The sequence below is a fragment of the Abramis brama genome, assembly GCF_963993115.1.
Source record: "Abramis brama genome assembly, chromosome: 7".
NCBI lineage: Eukaryota > Metazoa > Chordata > Actinopteri > Cypriniformes > Leuciscidae > Abramis > Abramis brama.
Genome location: NC_139969.1, coordinates 35,092,523 through 35,107,075, shown reverse-complemented (window position 1 = coordinate 35,107,075; position 14,553 = coordinate 35,092,523). Strand labels below are relative to the sequence as shown.

At 41.8% G+C, this 14,553-nt stretch overlaps 1 protein-coding gene and 1 long non-coding RNA gene across 3 annotated transcripts in view; one reads left to right on the top strand and one right to left on the bottom strand.

The window, feature by feature from the left end:
- phlpp1 (PH domain and leucine rich repeat protein phosphatase 1) overlaps nucleotides 1–2,918 on the bottom strand; it is a 48,116-nt gene extending 45,198 nt beyond the window's left edge. Inside the window, exon 1 of the mRNA XM_084118826.1 lies at nucleotides 1,419–2,918. Coding sequence (XP_083974952.1) covers nucleotides 1,419–2,589 — 1,171 coding nt within the window. The 5' untranslated portion in view covers nucleotides 2,590–2,918. The remainder of the gene's footprint in view (nucleotides 1–1,418) is intronic.
- On the top strand, nucleotides 2,875–10,243 carry LOC311086109. Of its 2 annotated transcripts, XR_014607012.1 has the most exons (4): nucleotides 4,149–4,201; nucleotides 4,806–4,950; nucleotides 5,161–5,342; nucleotides 9,069–10,243. It is a non-coding gene; the product is annotated as an uncharacterized lncRNA (long non-coding RNA). The 2 variants fall into 2 exon arrangements; XR_014607013.1 differs by lacking the exons at nucleotides 4,149–4,201; nucleotides 9,069–10,243 and adding an exon at nucleotides 2,875–3,015.
- The last annotated feature ends 4,310 nt before the right edge of the window (nucleotides 10,244–14,553 follow it).

Here is a 14,553-nt window from a genome sequence, read left to right as displayed (position 1 = left end):
CTAATGCGTAAACATTATGGGAAGCCAGACGGGTTTAAACTTTGTCTGAAGACCCAAGCTTTGAGGACGAAAAACGTACCAAACACAATGTTCTCTCACCATTCCTGATTTCTAACACACACTCAGAAACGAAAGCTGCTGCTCGCCGTATGTTTTTCTGTTTTCTCCTTTCACGTTCATATGTACATTTTAGCTTATTTCAAGCTTACTTCATCCACTAGATGGAAAGATCTGAAAAAGCCCATATATTTCCCCGCCCATAGACCCTCCCCTCGGAGAAATCAGTCAGAAGTGGTTGAAAGAGGACAAAAGAGACGGATTAACACACCAGGTGTAAACAGGAATGTGTCTCACTCGTCTGCTTATGATCGACCAAAACAATACCAGGTGTAAACTAATCATTTAATTAAATGTAATGTGTGTATTCATGTTTTACATTGTACTGTATATACAAAATACCAGCATGTAACTAATTTCTGTAACTGCACATTATCCCTTGTCTTGCCCCATTAGCCTATCCCTGTCCCTAACTTTACCCCGTATCCCATCGCAATAGCAGCAAGTGTTTTGCAATACAACACAATAAGACCATTGTGCATAACATTTTTTTGTCAGTCCATAATAGTTAAAGAGACACCTAATATAAAGTGTGACCAGTCATTCATTTGTAACATACGTTTCTGAAGTAAATAATTAAAGGGTTGTAGCTAGCACTATTTTTGACATGCACGTGTCATATAATGACTGCTTGACCGTGACGTCACGTGACCTCAGTGTCAGCGAGCTCATCTCCCGAGTCAAATCTTCCGCATGCACGTGTGTTCAGTGTTTCTAAAACAAGCTTGTGCAATATGCAAAGTAAGAAATGTGTATAAGGAGTCATTCAAAGCCATTCCTATCACAACTAAAGATCTCTCTAACAGCTGAAACTGCTCCTCCTGAGATAAAGCCGTGTCTCACGTGTGTCTCCTCTGGACTGTCAGAACCTCAGATTTGTGCCAAGCTGCCAAAGTCTGCAAATCCCTCTTTGAACTAAAACCCTTCTTAGATGCTCGCCACGATATTCATTTAGCTGACAGCTTTTCCCAAATCGACAAATACAACTCAATGACAACTACTACTTTGGGCGATACATTTCTCTAGGCAGTTTGAAAGGGATTTGTCAGTTAACTAACAGCAGACTGTGGCTTCTCATACACAGAGAAGGTGAACCGATCTCGCCTGCGTCAACACGCAGAGACTTGTGTACATGAGCCACAGTCGCTGTTTCTACTCTAAATTCAGGGGTCGTTTCCATGAACACACACATCAGCTGACAGCAAACTCTTCATGTGTGGACGGAGGACGATGTGCCTCTCGCACGACTCTCTCACACAGGCCGTAAACATGAAGTAGTAGTACATGCATCAGTCATTTACCTGCGTAGAAGCGCAGGAGAGATCCCAGCTCAGTGTTCATCCCCTCCTCCTGGACCCGCCACGGGTCCTTAAATCCCAGTTTAAAGAGAAAATCATTCTGGATCTGTAGGGGCCTCTCGTCGGGGCCCAGGCGCCGGGCGGCCTCGCCGTGCAGCTGAACATACAGGGCCGGGCCGGAGTCCGAATCGGGCGGTGTGCCCGCTGACCCCGGACTGTGCCCGAGAGCAGGCGGTGGGTCACCGGTCACGGGCCCCGGCAGGACGGGCTCCGTGGGACAGTCCAGCTCCAGCTCGTCCGAGGAGCTCCCGTACGTGTCCAGGCCCTCGGCGGCGCTGCTGTCGAACGCAGACGCATCCGTGCCCAGGATCATGTCGTCGCTGAGCGAGTCCCGGTGCTGGCTGAACCGGGCCCCGGAGCTCAGCTCGTCACAAGCACTGCTGGTCTCCACATCGGACCCCGCAAACCTCTTCAGGGAGTCCTCGTCCTGAGGGGACGAGCGGTCCACGCTGGCCTCCGAGGGCGTGTAGATGTCGTATTCCTGCGGGTGGTACGGATGGTCCTTCTCCAGGAGCAGGAGGCGTAACCGGTCACCGGGCTGATCCGGGAGGCTCTCGGTACCGGTGTGAAGGTGCCGGAGCGGGCACTCTCCATCGCAGTTCCCGTTCACGTCGGTGGACAGGTAGCTTTTAGCGTTCAGCCTCAGGACGGAGCACGTTTTGCCGCCGGCCTGTTGCAGACGCTGGGCTATCTCGGTGGCGGTGCTGTCCACGGTGCACAGAACGGGCCGGGCCGGGTGAGACCACGCCAGCAGCCGGTCGTGAACGTGGATGGAGCCCCGGCGCAGGTCCTGGCGGACCCACTGGCGGTCTGACAGCTGTAGTTGAGGACTGGCTCGGTGTCTCAGCAGCGTCTGTCGGTCCAGACTTCGGCTGTGAGATGAGTTTATACCGGACACGTGCCTCTTCACCCTCCTCTTCCTCAGCAGCAGACTGGAGCTGCCTTTACAGGCTTTGTTTACCATGTTGAGCTCAGCTGGGCTCTGGCTTCTGGTCCTGGGCTGGTCTGAGCTCGTCTGGTTCGATGCTCTCTGGCCTTCATCATCTTCTTCATCTGCTGTGCTTCTCAAGGCCACACTCAGAGCACTGCTCTTCTTCAGTTTAACGCTCTCCATCCTCACAAGATCATTCCTAGTCCATTTGAGCGGAGATGTGAGCGCCGCACGACGCTCCTGAACGCGCGCGGAACACGCAGTTATGATCGCGCCGCTCCGCTCGGGATCAGATCATGGAGTCTGAAAGCGAATGACGCGCATCTCGCGAGATGCGCGCGAGAAACACGCGAGAATTCAAGTCGCCCTGAATGCTGTAACGAAAGCGGAGGGTAAACGTTGTTGTTTTTTAATCATACCATGTAATTTCTATCGACATGTAGTATTTCTGTGCTCGTCTTTGGATGATAAAAAAAATGAAAAACAGGAAGTCTCTGTAAGCTCGAAGGAGTGGCAAACCATCGCGAGAGTTCACGTCCTCAGGCTGACACTCCAGAGATGTGATGTGAAACTAGCGAGTTGGCTGGAACTGGTTGTATTCAGAAGCTGGTAAGCTGTGTGCGTTTGTTTTAAACCATTTTCTCATTCGTTCTCACACCATCACTGCTTATTGTTCAGTAATAAATAAAAAGAACGTGGAGACGCCACACTCCACGTAAATCTCGCGAGAATAGAAACACAGTTAACGCCCATGAAGCTTATATTTTGGAGCATCACTATTTTGAACTCATTCAAACATGAACATATTTGATTATTTTTCAACTTAATTTTCACGTTGGGACACTAAATTTATAGTGTCGCTGACTCGCTGTCACCCTTTATTTTTTTGGGAAGAGAAATATTAGTAAACTCTGCAAGTAAGTGGATGTGCGTATCTTCGATATACAACTCCATTTCCCGTGATGCGCTGCGGCGTGTGTTTTTATTGGTGCGTCACAGTCATTCATGTTCAACCGTTTATGTTTCTGAAATATAAATCAGTCGCAGTCATCAGTTAAATTACAGTAACACTACTATATTCAGTAAGATGAACACATAACCAGATTTATCACATATAAAAAAAACAACAACAATGTATTATTTCTGCATAATTAAAAATCAAAGTGATTTATTGTGGTCGCTTTTATTTTAACAGTCTATGATTGTTGCGAGTCCTTTTAGTTGATGTATGTTGTTTTTGATGAATACAAAGTGAAGGATAAGTACGTGAACTGATTTTAGATACGCCATTTCAGGCAGTTAGAGCAGCAGCAGAAGTGTTTTACTGCCCTCTATCGATCACACAGGGTCACAGACGAATAAACAGTATCAAGTTCAAAATACGGACTAGGGATTTATTTTACATCATACAGAAACGTTACGTAACCATCGAAAAAACATATCTAACAACAAAATACAATACAAATAATGGAAGATTGAAGTATGCCACTGATGCAAGCTAGTGAAAAAAAAAACATGCTAGCAAAAAGCAAAACACTGAAAGCATCGTTCAGTTAATTATTTGTAGTAATAAATTAAAACTTATTGAAATAAGTTTATTCTAAAATGTATTAACATTTGTATTTAATATATAGTATTATATAATTGTAATTAATATAATAATATATAAAATAATACAATTATGAAATGAAAAAAAAAAAAAAAACACTCTCTTCAACATCGCGCGCACAACTGGAGCATGTGACTGCGCGCGCACATATCCATTCCGCGGCAAAGAACACTGATCTTTTTAGAGGTGAGGTAATTATTAAATTACAATAAATTAAATGAATTAATTTTTGAAAAAGTTACTCTAGACACCAAAATAACTTGACATCCTTACGTAAATTACTTAAAATCATACATAATTCATATAATGACCAATGACGTATATTTTGACAGGATAGTCTGACAGGAAACTTTTTAACGATTAGGCCTAATTATGAAGATTTTATGACAGTTGACAAAATACTAACGTTACCTGGCAGGATAAAGTGTTTAATAAGATACTTGACTTTAGTTTTGATCTTAAAAGGACTTATGAGACTTTGAAAAGGTTGACATAAAATTGTATGATAGTCATTTATGTGAAGAAAACGAAAATAAGTAATGTAATGTAGGCTACAGTAATATAAATATAGAAAGAAAAATATATTAATAGTAATAATATGTTTCGATGCAGTTATGTGGGTACAAAATGTGGTCAAAATCAATTTAAATCTGTCCTGTTAGAAACTGTCAAACTATAATGGCATTAAGTCATTTCTGTCATGATATCTTAATGTTTTAAAAAGTCATTGAAAACATAATGAAAGTCATAACTATTAAAATGTTTTTTTGTTTTTGTATTTTTGTGTAAGTGAATTTAAGACACCATTGGCTGTAACAGAGGAGGCAGAAAGAGCCGCTAGGAGGCCCTCTGTCCTCCTTCCCCATGTGTGACTGGTGAAGAGGAGGACATCATCAAACGCTGGTTATCTGAGTCTGCAGGGAAAGAGGAAAAAAGTGAGAGAATTTAAAAGCATAATTGAATATTTAGTACTTTGTCCTGGTTTACTTAACCTAAGTAAATGTAAGCTATTGTACCCCCTAACACTCTTATTTGAGATACACAATTTAGGTGAATTAACCTTGATTGGGGAAACATAGAAAATATTCAGTGTTAGGGATTCCTGGACCAGGACTGGGAAACATAATTTTGCTGTCATTTTCCAGGTGCAAGTGGCCAGGATGACTCCGGCCCAGATTCCCATCCTGGACCTTTGTCTGTGATGTGGAGCCAAACTCCATGATGTCTCATTATGGAGAGAAGAGGCGTTGGTGTACGTAGGAGACAAGGTGGAGGTTACCCACCTAAAGGCAAACATTAGACCAGATGGCATTGGAAGACTGTCCAGGTAAACAATATGATGCACAAAGCATAGTTGCTTCTCCAGAGAGGTGTCATGCCCATTCAAAGATTTTTGAGCCAAATGGATTTTGAATGCAAATTTCAAAAACAAAAATCAATAATATTTATACATTTGATACGATCACACGGGTGTGATTAGAACATTCAGTGCGGCACATCATCAACTGCTAAATTCAAATCTGCGTTCACACTGAACCAGAGTAAAGGGCCCTTTGAAATCCATTTTATTTTTTCCCAAATTCTTTTTTTTTCCATTTAAATTTTTCTGGATTTCTTTTTTTTTCTGAGGTCGGCAAACGCGCCGGCGCGTTTTGCGTGATTTTCTTCACATAGTAGCACAATAAACTTAAATTACTCCGTCATTTATGGTCATACAGAAAAAATAAATATGAAAAAAGAATCTGTGATATTTCTACTTTTGTATGTGTCCACTTACAATCAAATCAAAACATTGTGCTTTTGTAAAATAAAGAAAATAAACAGGGTGTGCTTTCTGCCTCTCCGTCTCGGTGAACTTTTTTTTCTTGAGCACGTCTCTAAACTGAAACAAAACTCAGCGAATACCTGTCACACATTTATGAGCCATATACCTTTATAAACATTTAAGTGTGTACTTTTAAATGATCGGATTCAAACTGAAAACAAATATTCTCTGTTTAAGTAATTTGTATAAAACCAACAAGATGTCCAGTATCTCAAACCCTTGCTCATTATTTTTAATTTGACCACGCCCACGCGCTCAAAAGAGATTGACATGCAAATTGTCCACATGGAACGCGAACGCGCTTGTTACCTCAAAAAAAATTTTTTAGTCTAGGCCTATAGTAGGCTGTGTTATGTATCCTGATTGACTTTGTGATTAGTTAAATCTGTTTTGCACATGCATCACCACAGAGTTAACCATTTCAGACAGTACCGGACAGCCTCTGTCTCGTTCGCTTCACGTCTGTGGGCGTTACGCACAGCTCAGTGTGGCCGCTCCAATTTACCTTCAATGAAATCTATGTCAAAACGCGTCAAAAGAGGCCCATGTGTGTCTGGAGTTCAGCGAGCTCCACGGAGCACTCCTTCAGTCTATCCACGGAGCGCTCTAAAGTCGGACAGAGGCTGGTCACTTCCCCGGAGCAGGGCGTGAGCTCAGGGCCTTGCTGAGCTTGGTTCATCTGGTCGTACTCGTGCGTAAAAACATCGGTTCTGAGAAGCAGTGTTGTGCAGTGTTGGGAGTAACGCGTTACAAAAGTAATGCATTACAGTAACATATTACTTTTTGCTGTAACGCAGTAGTGTAAGGCATTACTAATCAATTTTCAGTAATATTTTACTCGGTACATGTTCAGTAACGCTTGCGTTACAACACACTTTTAACCCAAAATGTAATTGTTCAAAAAAAAAAAAAAAAACAGGGGAAAAAACAGCAAGACCGCGAGACATTAACGAATGAAAAGTGCAAGCAAGTTACCTGTTCGTGGTCAGTCAATAGCCGCGTGTGGAGTCCAAGTTTGTAAATAAAGACTAAATGACAGCTCTGCGCTCGCGCTGGCCAGTGGAAAAGCGGCTAATGGGAGAATATGGTAGAAGAAAAGTGTACATTCGTATGCGCATTAGCCTACTCTGTTTGTTCTGTGTTTTCTTTCTAACCAGTTAGGCTATGTTTAGGTGGTGTTTTTCATCATGTTTTCATCACGCAATCATGTTTTTGATGCGGTGGTGACGCGTACGTAAATGGGTGGCGCTGGCGCTGCCAATAAAAGCACCTAAAAGCTGTCACAAAGAACCGGCAAAAGTTATGATTATGAATATGTCAAATATAGCAAGGAGACATTTTAATTGTTTATTAATAAACAAGTGTTTTCTGTGTCGTTTGCTGAAAAAGTTGATGATGCTGACTCGCAGTAGTGAACGCGCCAGAGAGAAATGCACATTTCATATGGATTACATAAGCAGAGAACAGTCTGTTTTCTTTCGTTTTGAATTGTTCTGTTTAAAAGTAGACATGTCTGTGAGGCAAGTATGCTGAGTTTCGGTTCATTTATGAGACGAGCTACTCCAGTTCACGCGCCGGCGCCTCCGTGTCCTGATTATCTCTTGTCTACTATATTTACTTCTTATTTATTAAATCATTGATTGAAACATTGATGAAACATTGATTAAAATTAAGATACAATTAATACAAAACGAAATTCACTTTAAAGAAAGGCTTTGTGCTTTCTGTTTGAGGTCTCTGTGAGTTTTAAAGTAGTCTTTTAGTGTCGCTTTCAGAGTGCTCACGTCCGTAACTGAAAACTGACTCGTCCGTAACATTGTTTTTTCCTCATAAATGCGAACACAAAAAATATGTTCTGTGGAGAGCCAACCCTTCTTCATCCGGTGGGTAGTATTACTTTTGGTATGCTTAACCTTAATGTAATTGACAGAATTACTAAAAAATATTTTGCTACTTAAAAGGTAAAGATTTTTTGTGTCACGCATGCATGCATGTCCATTTCCATTTCCTTTATTAATGGAGTATATAAACAGACGTTTCAATATATTGGTATTAAATGCATTTTCTGAGAATTTATATTTTGAGTTTTTACTGCAAATGTCGAAATGCGCGCTCTTTGGTCCATCAGTGCTTGAGTCACTGATCACATTAGAATAAAATATCTCATAATAAAATACAAAATTGACTGATTTATGAATGTATATGCATCAGTCGGAAATACAGATAAACTCTTTCATTTGTATTTTTGATCCTGAAAGAAAACAGAACAACAAAAGAGCGAATCATAGGCCTACATGGAGTCTGTACGTGTTATGCTTCTTACGCGGACTTTTGGGACTCTGAAATGAACGAGGGAGAGCTGTGTTTTATTTTCACAACATTTCATATTGTTTGGAACATGAAAATTCATAATATCAAGCCACTGAACAAACATATAGAGCCCTATTGAAATAGCATTGACAGTCAAAACATTTAAAGCTATGAACATGCTAGTAGACACATACGCTACTCAAAAAGTGCATTAAACCAAAAAAAATAATTCATGCATTTCCAAAGGTGGATTTTCTTTCAGTTGTTCAACTTATAATTTTTTTTATCAGAGTCGAGACATCGATTTCATCCAGGAGATCACTGTGGGCATTCATAATGGCCAAGTGCGTTAGTCTCTCCTGTGACATGGTGTTACGCAGCCAGGTTTTCAACCTGCGCAAAGCCGAGAAGGAGCGCTCTGATGCAGCGACAGATATGGGCAGGCACAGGCATAGTTTGATGAGCTTTTCCACCTCTGACAGCATGGAACGGGTTTGTGGTTGTGTGGTTTAGAGAATGGACACAACATCCCGAACATACTTCCTTCAGTTTAGCTTGCACCCCATTGAACCTCCCTGACATGTTACTGGCTCCATCAAAGCAGTAGCCCTTCAGTCGCTCCAGTGGCAAATGGAGGTGCACCAGGACATCCTTTATGCACAGAAATAAGATTTCAGCCGTTGTGTCAGGGGCGTTGTAAAAGCCAAGATAGAAATTTCAAGATAGGTCATTGCTAAACTGCAGACTGATTGAAAATTGTTCTTTGCCACTGATATCTGTTGTCCCATCCGACTTTTTTAACCCAAAAAAGTCAGTTTTTGATGCTGTTGCTCCAATTGTTTTCAATATGTCATGCGCAAATAGCTCCAGAATCTCATTTTGGATGTTGTTTGACATCCAGTTGTCTCTCCTTTTCAGCCACTTATCGAGGTCAGGATCATCGCGCACTCGCTCCTGCATTAGCTGCCATAAGACTCCATCCTGATTGGCATCCCCTCTCAGTGGAAGCCCCTGGCGCCCCAAGAATCTTACACAGCTGAAAATAAGTTCAAGGATTTTCCGCGCTGTTCTCTGCTCCTTTGCCTTGGCTTCAGAGAGTAGTGCATTTATTGGAGTGTTTTTCAACGCTGCCAATCTTTGGGTTGCATCTAAATGAGTTTTAGATTTCTCGTGGTCTCTGATTTTCTCTGTTGCTTTTTTCCAATTTGAAAATCCCTTATCTTTTAAAAACAAACTGTCGGTGGTTGGGCACAGCAGTTTACTTTTGACAGCCGATCTACACACCCCACACACAATGCCATCACTGTCCGAAATATATTCCAGCCACTTCCATTCTTGGAACCAGGATGCCCTACAGCTGCGTGCGAAGCTCTCCCCACTTTTTTTTTTGACTGGAAAATTGTAATCAGGCGGAGGCCTGAAGGACTGTGCACCTGCATCTGCTTTTTGACTATCCGCGTGTGGCGACGGGGGATGAGGGTGGCTCGTAGTCAGGGTGGCGGTGGTGGGTTCACTCACTTGGGTCAGCTGCCGCTGCTCATCCCGGAGGCTTTCTGCCGGTGGTGCTGCACATAACGATGAATCGGATGTCAAATGCAGTGATGTTGCCCCCCCTTCTCTTATTCGCTTTGCTGTGGGAGCTTTTGAAAAGAAATTTGAAATCCGTTTTTGTGTCATTACCGGAATGTTGCTTTCTTCAGATCAGCTACTAAGAGGATAAAATCATATTCTTGCGGGACTCGCGCCCTTAAATTATGTCTCCGCTGCGGCTGCGCATACAACATATAACCCTTTCACACGTAAATTTAAAATAATCTGGCTGACCCCCCAGCGTGAGTTTTTCAAGGCGACCATTATTTAGAATGTGTCACTTTATGGTTTCCATGGTGACAGGTCATTGCTTGTCACGTGACACACTTCAGCAGCAACAGCGCTGAATGAATGATGATCTGCTTTTATGTCATTTTTCCTTTTTTATTCAGAATATTCACAAATGTGTTAGCTATGTCAAACACGTGTGTTAGCTATGTCAAATATGTATAGCTAAATCAAACACATTTTAATTCAGATTCTGTATTTATATATATATATTTAAAAAAAAACGGAAAACAAAAACAACGAAAAAAACAGCTGTCTGACCCCTAGAGGGGGGGGGGGGGGGGGGGAAAGGGGGGAAAGGGGGGAAAGGGGGGGGGGGAGGGGGAAAGGGGGAAAGGGGGGGGGGGTGGCGTCTCTGTACATGAACATGGTAAAGTGAAAATCAAACACCTTGGAAATGAAAGGTATGTACAATGTTTTTAGGAATGGCACAAAGGTCTCTTTCTTTGGATCATTGTTTTCAGTAATGTGCTTTTTTGTCATTTGTTGTGTATCTTTGGATTATGTTGTGTTGTAAATAAATCCAAACAATCAAAAAGCCATTCTTTTTTAAATCTCCTCATTCTTTGTGCAAGGGGTTAGGGTTAGGGTGGGGGGTTAGGGTTAGCTAGGTATTTGCGTGCGTTCAGCCAATCAGCGAACACTAACGTCACTGGTAGTTCCTATAGTGCTGGTTCAGACCCGACTCTGAAGTAGGAGCTAAATTAGTTCCTCCAAAAGGAGATCCTAGAACTAAAATCGTTCCTGAAAGCAACACAATTTCTACCCTGGAAATCCAGAGTTCTCGCGAGAGCACAAGTTGAATTTGCTCAGCGAGTTACTCTGGCGTCAAGTAATGATGCTCATTAAATATGCCCTTGTATCCGAGCTGCACCAATCACATTGGGTTATCTGATATAGGTGGGCCAGAGGCGAGCTAAACAGATGACGACAGCGTTGTGACGTCGAAGTCATTAGTAAACATTGCAAGATGGCTATGGATGAACACCAGTTATTTGAAACGACTTTGGCCGCTACAATGAACGAGTTAGACTTGGATTTTTATCTAAAAGAGGAACAGAAGACGGCGCTCTAATCGTTCCTTTGCCAGAAGGGCGTTTTTGCTGTTTTGCCAACCGGATACGGTAAGAGTCTAATCTACCAGTTAGCTCCACTGGTAGCTAAGGTATGGGGCTTGTTGTGATTGGTCGTAGTGTTATCCAATTGCGTGCAGTGAGATTTTCAAATGCATGCTTGGTGCCGCCCCTCGGGCTGGTCGATTTTCATTAGTCGATTCCAGACCATTAATCTTTCAGATTTGGGTCTGGATTTCCAGGCTATACAATTTCCAGGTTTAAACGGGAAACTAGATTTTTTTTTTTTTACCTTTTTTCTAATACGATGTTATGGTTCCTGGATTAGTATTGACAATAAATATTGCTGAATTTATACATTTTTTTTTTTTTCTGGCTTTTTTTTGTTGAAAATATATTATTGATTTGTTGATTCTGATTTGTATTGTGATAGAAATATTTTATGTAATGGGTATTTTCAACATTTAATGTACAGAGAAATGCAGACTAAGGATGCTTAAGGTCAAAGGCCATATATACTTAACCAAAAAGTGCTTAACACAGTAGAACTAACAGTCATATGATTAGCTTAGATCATCACAAACCAATCACCAGAACAAATCACAGTGACTTGAGTGACATTGTTTTTTAATCAACTGTATGATATAAATGTACATGCATCTTTCTATTCAGGAGACTCACTTGGTTGTTGTGGCCAGTGATCTCCCGGCCATGAATAAAACTTAATTTCTACAAAGAGCAACTTGTGAGTCGTGTCAGGTATATGCTGGTTGTATAGACAACAAAAGAACATCTATGTGTGATTGAGGTAGTAATAGAAGTACTAAAGATTTTATGCTCAAAAGACCACCGCAGAGACAGTGATAGTGTTGGAAGACTATAGAGCCGCCCTCGGGGTGAGGCTGTAATACTCTGAGTTAGTATTAATGATCTTGTGTCGGACCAGCGTACACCTGAGCAGGACGGGGTGAGTGTATAGATGCTAAAGACCTGTGTGCTCATGTGTGATTGAGGTAGTGATAGTAGCTTCTTGACGGGACGCCGTCTCCTTACTTCAGGTAAGTATTGTATTGTATTGTATTGTAAGTATTCAGGTAATTCAGGGAATTACCTCAAGATACTGCAGTTATTATTTTTAACAACTGCAAGTTGTTTAAATTGTCCGTGGTGAAGAAGTGTTCAGTGTTAAGGAGACTTTCTTCAATTTTGTCAAGCCAGAGGAATATAGCCCTCTCAAACTTGGAAGAGCTGGAATTCCCTTCTTTAAATAGACAACACATAATATTAATCTGTATGAATGTCATACTTCAATAACATAGTAATGTGTGTGTGTGTGTGTTTTTTTTGTTTTTTTTTATATACACCTGCCTTTGCCTTGAGTCTCAATAAACATCCCTTCCACTGTGTTTCTGCCTTCTGTAGCTGGAGTGTCAACAGGAATGCCTTTTTAAAAGAATAGCAGATTTTTTTTATATATAATTACAACTTTACCCTCTAATTTTGTAAACATAATTGTTAAATTACCATTATGATTTTGTACAGAAGAGACCAATGCACTTTCTGTGTTGTTGTCAGCTGTGCTTGAGTGTAGCTAATCTGTGGGTGGACCAAAAACATCAGAGTTTGTGTTAGCTGTGATGTGATTGTGTTTAAACTGTGATAAGTAAATTTAATTTGAAGTGTATTACTATAAATATTACCTTCTATTTTGTTGGAATATATTCAGGAAGGAATATCAGCAGCATATATCCACTGCTGTTGACGCATTGCTCCAGAGCCACTTGGCAATTACTGACTTTTCTTCCACTTGAGATGTGACTTGCATCTTATTCTGCACTCATTTTCTGTGAAGAGGAAGAAATTAATGTTTATGTTAATGTTTATGTTTCACAGACATCTGGCCACAGGAAATGCAGTCATAGCAATAGCCATCCACTATCGTATGGCTAAAGCCATCAAGGACAATGTGCTGCAATTGACAGGCTCATGATGGACACGCACCTAGCAAGACCTACTGAGCAGGAGTGGAGGAATATTGCCTCAAAAGTTTTCAACTAGGTGGAATTTCCCTGAATGCATAGGAGCGATTGATGGGAAGCACATCCTCCTCTTGCACCATCACATTCAGGCAGTCTTTACTTTAAATATACTTAAATATTCTCTGTAGTATTATTTGCTGTGGTTGATGCTGAATATCATTTCCATCTTGTCCTTATTGGAGATTCCCATTAAAACCCCACCTGATGCAGCCTTACCCTGGTCAGGACTTATCTACACAACAACACATCTTCAAATACAGATTGTCTCGAGTGCGCAGTGTGGTGGAAAATGTCTTCGGCATATTTTGTCATCTTGCTTGAGGACCATGACAAAATAAATGCCTTATTTTGTCAGCATGCATCCTGCCCAGCTTTCTTCTCAAGCTAATGGAAGTAGAGAGGTGGCTGAATACCAGTGCTCCAACTACTGAATCGATGGAGAGCATCTTCACTGTTGGTGGACATCGTGGGGAAAGGGAGGCAAGGGATAATTATTATCATTATTCGGTATTAGCCATTTCAACATTTATCACGCTGTAGCTACTAATCATTTGTTTATTCAATAAAACAAAGTTGCTACATATTTTTCACGTAAGCTATACTTATGGTCATGAACTGCTCCAAGACACGAAGGTGGAGAATCCAAATGCAGATTTTATTAAGGGGTAATCCAAAGAACAGGCAAGGTCAAACACAGGCAGGCAGTCCGTACAAACAAACACACAAAACAGGCAGGGGTCAGGGGCAAAAGAGTAATCCAGGGAACAGGGCAAGAAAACGTACTCGGTTACTAACGTAACCTCGGTTCTCTCTAGAAGAGGGAACGAGTACTGCGTTTTTACTAAAACGCTACGGGAAAAGTCTCTTTTCACGAAACACTGAAGCAAAAAATTATCCTTTAATTTTCATATATGTAAAACGCGTTGCAGCAGCAGTCAGCTATGGCGAGACGGCTTGCTCGCTCATTGGCTGCTCTGCGGCAACTGCATAAGCCTATCGAGCGAGGCCTGGGGTGACGTCAGGCCAATGAGGGCGCTTCGCGCCCTCCTCGCCACTTCCCGCCGAGACGGGCGTGGCTTACCTCTATAAAAGGAGCTCGAGAAGGCTGATTCACTTGATTTTGATCGCCGAAGCGAACCAGAGTGAACCATACGCACAGCAGAGAACGCAGTACTCGTTCCCTCTTCTAGAGAGAACCGAGGTTACGTTAGTAACCGAGTACGTTCTCTTACGAGAGTTCTCTCGTACTGCGTTTTTACTAAAACGCTACGGGAACCCCTTGTAAAACGCTGTGCGTGCTGGGATAAAAACACCGATCACCGGAAGCTATTTCAGGCATACAGTGCATAATCACCAGATAGACTCACACAGAGTCAGGGAATAAGGGAGGGGAGCCTTAATTCCCTATACTGT